The 5,519-nt window shown below is 39.3% G+C and overlaps 1 protein-coding gene across 1 annotated transcript; it reads left to right on the top strand.

Annotated features, from left to right (window-relative positions):
• Positions 1–565: 565 nt before the first annotated feature.
• LOC122546744 (centriolar coiled-coil protein of 110 kDa-like) lies at positions 566–3,645 on the top strand. The gene is made up of 4 exons (XM_043685385.1): positions 566–679; positions 2,840–2,956; positions 3,304–3,405; positions 3,492–3,645. The coding sequence occupies exons 1-4, from the start codon at positions 626–628 to the stop codon at positions 3,624–3,626; spliced, it is 408 nt and encodes a 135-aa protein (XP_043541320.1). The 5' UTR covers positions 566–625; the 3' UTR covers positions 3,627–3,645.
• The last annotated feature ends 1,874 nt before the right edge of the window (positions 3,646–5,519 follow it).

The raw sequence follows: 5,519 nt of genomic DNA, 5'->3' as shown, positions 1-5,519 counted from the left end.
TTCCTGATGAAGGGCTTTTGCCCGAAACGTCGATTTCGAAGCTCCTTGGATGCTGCCTGAACTGCTGTGCTCTTCCAGCACAACTAATCCAGAAATAAATTCATTAAGTGCCATTTCTTTCCAAAACCATCATGCTGTGCCTGATTGCATTGAGATTTTCCACATATCTTGCTATAACCTGCTTAATAATAGATTCCAGCCTGTCACCATGTTATTTATTTCTTCCCTTCCGATAAACCACAATGCATTCATCTGATTTTGTGCTGAAGTTTGGATGATTTCAATTATTTTAACATTCTTTTGTGGGATGGAGTGTACCGACAAGACTAGTATTTGTTATCCACCCTAATGACATTGAACTTTGATGTAACTGAGAATTACTCCAAGCTGTGATGTTCTTGATAGCTGGTTTGAATGATTTGTAACCTAATCTTGGGGAAATTACCTGTAAATGAGTTAAAGAATGCATAATTCAGAAGGTGGGTATTCAGTGATAGCGCTTTTTTAAAATCTTTGCTCAATGTTTTGAAGTTGCATTGTTTGCCAATTTATTTTTCCAGTCTTTACCAGTAATTCAACAAATGCTGAATCCTCTTTGAGTCAATGGGGAACTGGGAATGATGAAATGCGTGAGATGCAGATTTCATGTTTCCTTAAACAACGGAATAGACGGTCCCAGGTGAGATGGAACAAGATAGCTATGTACAATCTACTTAGATTCCTAAATGGCAGAAGTAATGTGTGGAATGATCAACATGCTTATTAAGTCTTTGTTTTTCTTAGAATCTTGAGTTAGTCTTTTACCAGTAATTTATTGTCATTCCTCTTGCATGTATTTGGATGTCTAAACACGCCAATTCCATGTAAATTTTAAGATTTACATGGAATTAAGTGCAGATGCTGGCTTTCATGTCAGCTCAGTTCTACATGGGTTGGGACTCAGACCAGCATTTCACTATTGTTAGAGCTCTTCTGTAATTGTTTTGACTAGTATTCCACATGGGATAGATGCCAGGAGGTCTACCAGAACTGGAGTTCTCCAGATTATTAGTATCTATCTATATTGAGAATGAATTTGCTCTGTAAGGTTTCAAGAGGTTTCACTGAGACTGAAGTGCGTGCATAGGCAAGAACTAGTAACTATTTTATTCACTTTTAAAATCAAAATTAATTTTTTTTCTTGGGGTGAAAAAGCCTATGATGCAAGTAATATTTTTAAAATATATGAATTATGTACTCTGTTTATTAACACAGTTCTAGCATCTGCAAGAGGGGGAGGTAATTTTATTAAAATGTGATAGAATCACCGCCAATAAATCTGACCTCTCTGCTCTCTTAAATAGAACATCAAGTTTCTAGATTGTGTCAAAAAATGTGATGCTGGAAAAGCTCAGTAGGTCAGGCAGCATCTGAGAAGAAGGACAGTCAATGTTTTTGGGCATAAGCATTTCATCAGAACAGGCTTATGCCCGAAACACCGACTCTCCTGCTTCTCAGATGCTGCCTGACCTGCTGTGTTTTTCCAGCGCCACAGTTTTTGACTCTGATCTCCAGCATCTGCAGTCCTCACTTCCTCCTCCTAGACGGCCATATAATATTCTATTGTCCTTCTTATTGTAATCTTTTAAATTTAAAGGCTTTACAATTAGAGCATTGTGCTATGTAGCCTCTTGACAAGGTTGACTGCCTCCGGCCAATTGTTCATGACCCTTTGTGCAGCTCTTTCCAAGGTGCACTTGAGTTCCTTTAATGGAATGTACTCTTGCACCAAACTAGAGTTCCTGCTTCTATATCCCAGGAAAATTGTCACCTCCCACTTATGCTGCATAGCTTTCTTTGAAGAGTAATCTTGTGATGAGAATCGACTGAAATTTTCAATGAAGAGGCTGATGCAAATGAAAGAAGATAAATGAGTTATACCTTTCATCTCCAGTTGTGCAAAAATAGAATTTAGAAGCAGATAACGAGCTGGGAACTTTTTTAAAAAATGGAAGTACCAATGCATCATACTAGTATACAATCCTCTTTTTAAGTTTAATGGAGTTAAAATGCTAACATAGTGCTGCCATTGATTTTCATCTGGCAGCTCCTTCCTGCATTTAACTGTCAGGATTCGTGAGCCCTAGAAAACCCAGTCCATGCATATTAAATTCCAAGTACTTCCACATTTGGAGAATGGATTGTCCCTTCTTATTTAGAGATATTGTGGTGCTTTTTTTTGGGTGTCACACAGCTGTGTAAATGACACGTGAGTACACACCAGCCAAGAATACAATGAATCTCTTATGTCGGCAGATTATGATGGAAATCTTTCTATCATAAACAAACTGGATGGACTGCATTTGACCATTTGCCACCTGATAGATTCTGAACACAACATTTATTTCCCAATACAGTCTTGGTCAATACCGCATGTGAATATCAGTCCTCAGCTAGTTACATTGCTTTGTGAAGGGATTTATCTGATTGTAGCTTGGAAAAGGCTAGAATATATGCTTAAGATGGGGTGGGGGATGGAGTGAATGCTAAGCGGATGCTCCAATCCATTACTCTTTTCCCCTCCACAAACCCCATCTTTTCCTGGCTATATTTTCTTCAGAGGAAAGGTCACTGGACTCAAAACATTAACTCAGTTTGTCTCCACAAATGCTGCCAGACTGCTGAGTTTTCCCAGCAATTTCTAATTTCCAGCATCTGCAGTTCTTTTTATTTGTTGAAGAAATTTATCTATTTTGTTTGTTGTTTTTTATCTGTAATACTTTGGAGCGAATGGAGTTAACTCGAGAAGCTTGTCAAGCTTTCACTTTGATGTCATCGTGATGAAATTCCTGTATTTAAGGTGATTACATCAGACATCCAGATGAAGTTTAATAAAGTTACAGCTGTGGCAAAAGGATTCCTTACTCGTAGACTGATGAAAACAGAGAAATTGAAACAACTTCAACAAACTGTGAAAGTAAGAACTTTAAAATCTGACACTGTATGCTTGTGGATAAGAAATCACTCATGGAATCTTTCAGCCCATTGTGATGTTCTTGCCTCTGGAAGAGCTGTTCAGTTAGTCCTATTCCTTTGTTTCAAAGATAGCTGTTCAAATTCTCCTTTTTTGATATATTCTCAATTCTCCAGTGAAAGTTGGAAACAGATATTGTTGGGATAAAAAATATTATGCTTAGTACAATTTATATTTTAATAGATTTTGAAATAAACTGAGGTAGAAATAAGCATATTAATATATTTTGAATTTCTAGCAGTAGCAATCATTTGGGTTTGTATGTAATTACTTGTATGTTTTTGTTGAAGGATACCTTGGAATTTATCAATAATTTTCAGATAGAAACCCCTCTCAAAAGAGGTGCTGTGTCATCGCAAGATCTTTCATTGCACGAAAGAGTTGTTACACAGGTATTAAGTCAAATTGCATAAATTCAGTCAGTTGAATTTTAGACTGCAAAATTCCATATCTGTAAGTGTTGGTTTCCTTTTTCTAGTTACGAGCTGCCCTTTATGAGATTCACGACATCTTCTTTGTATTCAATCCTGAAGATAGAATGCAAATTCTGAGCCATGATCGGGAAATTCACAAAGAAAAACAGCTGAGACAAATGGTAACTTATACTAACTAGGGGTCAGTGAACAAAGTATTTCTGTACCTGAATATTATTTTTATGTTCGAACATTACTTTATGACATGTAATTTATTTAGAGAAGCTAACAGAGGCAATTACAAGGTAGGACATGAAAATTATAGTCGATAGAGTGTGGTGCTGGAAAAAGCACAGCAGGTCAAGCAGCATCAGGAGCAGGGAGTCGACGTTTCAGGTAGGAACCTCTCATCTGTTCAGATGAAAGATTCTGATCGAAACATCGACTCCCCTGCTCCTCTGATGCTGCTTGATCTGCTGTGCTTTTTCTTGCTGAAAATGTGTTGCTGGAACAGTGCAGCAGGTCAGGCAGCATCCAGGGAACAGGAGAAACAGGAAGGGCTTATGCGCGAAACGTCGATTCTCCTGTTGCCTGGATGTTGCCTGACCTGCTGCGCTGTTCCAGCAACACACTTTCAGCTCTGATCTCCAGCATCTGCAGACCTCACTTTCTCCTTTTTCTTGCTCCACACTTTATCGACTCTGACTTTCCAGCATCTGCAGTCCTCACTATTTCCAATGCAAATTGTACTCTGAGAAGCATGGGAATATTTTGTGGAAGAGTTTAATTAATGTAATGAGTCCTTATTGAATTGTTAATGCAGATAAAATGTTCAGGGAATGTGTTATAAGAAAAATTATTTTTGTAACATGACATCTGATTTCGAAAAGAAAACATTAAGGACACTTTATTACTTAAACAATAGTATGAAACATATTCTGACTATAAACTCTTCTGCACTGGCTATGTAAATACAATGTCTGCAAGAGCAGGTCAGATCTCAGCACTCTGCAGTGAATAACTTGCCGCCTGACACCTGATGCTTGTCCAGTAACTGAGTCAAAGAGTCATAGAGATGTACAGCATGGAAACAGACCTTTTGGTCCAAACTGTCCATGCCGACCAGATATCCCAACCCAATCTAGTCCCACCTGCCAGCACCCGGCCCATATACCCATTCATATACCCATTCAAATGCCTCTTAAATGTTGCAATTGTACCAGCCTCCACCACATCCTCTGGCAGCTCATTGCACACACATACCACCCTCTGCGTGAAAATGTTGCCCCTGAGGTCTCTCTTATATCTTTCCCTTCTCACCCTAAACCTATGCCCTCGAGTTCTGGACTCCCCAACCCCAGGGAAAAGACTGTGTCTATTTATCCTATCTATGCCCCTCATAATTTTGTAAACCTATATAAGGTCACCCCTCAGCCTCTGACACTCCTAGGGAAAACAGCCCCGGCCTGTTCATCCTCTACCAATAGCTCAAATCCTCCAACCCTGGCAACATCCTTGTAAATCTTTTCTGAACCTTTTCAAGTTTCACAACATCTTTCCGATAGGAAGGAGACCAGAATTGCATGCAATATTCCAATGCTGGCTGAACCAATGTCCTGTATGGCCGCAACATGACCTCCCAACTCCTGTACTCAATACTCTGACCAATAAAGGAAAGCATACCAAACGCTTTATTCACTATCCTATCAACATGACCTCCAACTCAACTTTCAAGGAGTTATGAACCTGCACTCCAAGGTCTCTTTGTTCAGCAACACTCCCCAGGACCTTACCATTAAGTGTCTAAGTCTGCTAAGATTTGCTTTCCCAAAATGCAGCACCTCGCATTTATCTGAATTAAACTCCATCTGCCACTTCTCACCCCATTGGCCCATCTGATCCAGAACCTGTTGTAATCTGAGGTAACCCTCTTCGCTGTCCACTACACCTCCAATTTTGGTGTCATCTGCAAACTTACTAACTGTACCTCTTATGCTCACATCCAAATCATTTATGTAAATGACAAAAAGTAGAGGACCCAGCACCGATCCTTGTGGCACTCCACTGGTCACAGGCCTCCAGTCTGAAAAACA

This window comes from Chiloscyllium plagiosum, unplaced genomic scaffold (assembly GCF_004010195.1).
Source record: "Chiloscyllium plagiosum isolate BGI_BamShark_2017 unplaced genomic scaffold, ASM401019v2 scaf_14135, whole genome shotgun sequence".
Lineage (NCBI taxonomy): Eukaryota > Metazoa > Chordata > Chondrichthyes > Orectolobiformes > Hemiscylliidae > Chiloscyllium > Chiloscyllium plagiosum.
The sequence above is the reverse complement of the archived record's forward strand: the minus strand, read 5'-3'. Positions and strand labels throughout refer to the sequence as shown.

Excerpts from the sequence above, each read along its gene's own strand:
- LOC122546744 (XM_043685385.1), top strand. The coding sequence starts at position 626 with ATGCGTGAGATGCAGATTTCATGTTTCCTTAAACAACGGAATAGACGG. Across the intron at positions 680-2,839 it reads AACGGAATAGACGGTCCCAG|GTGATTACATCAGACATCCA; the intron begins GTGAGATGGAAC and ends CCTGTATTTAAG. Across the intron at positions 3,406-3,491 it reads ACGAAAGAGTTGTTACACAG|TTACGAGCTGCCCTTTATGA; the intron begins GTATTAAGTCAA and ends TCCTTTTTCTAG.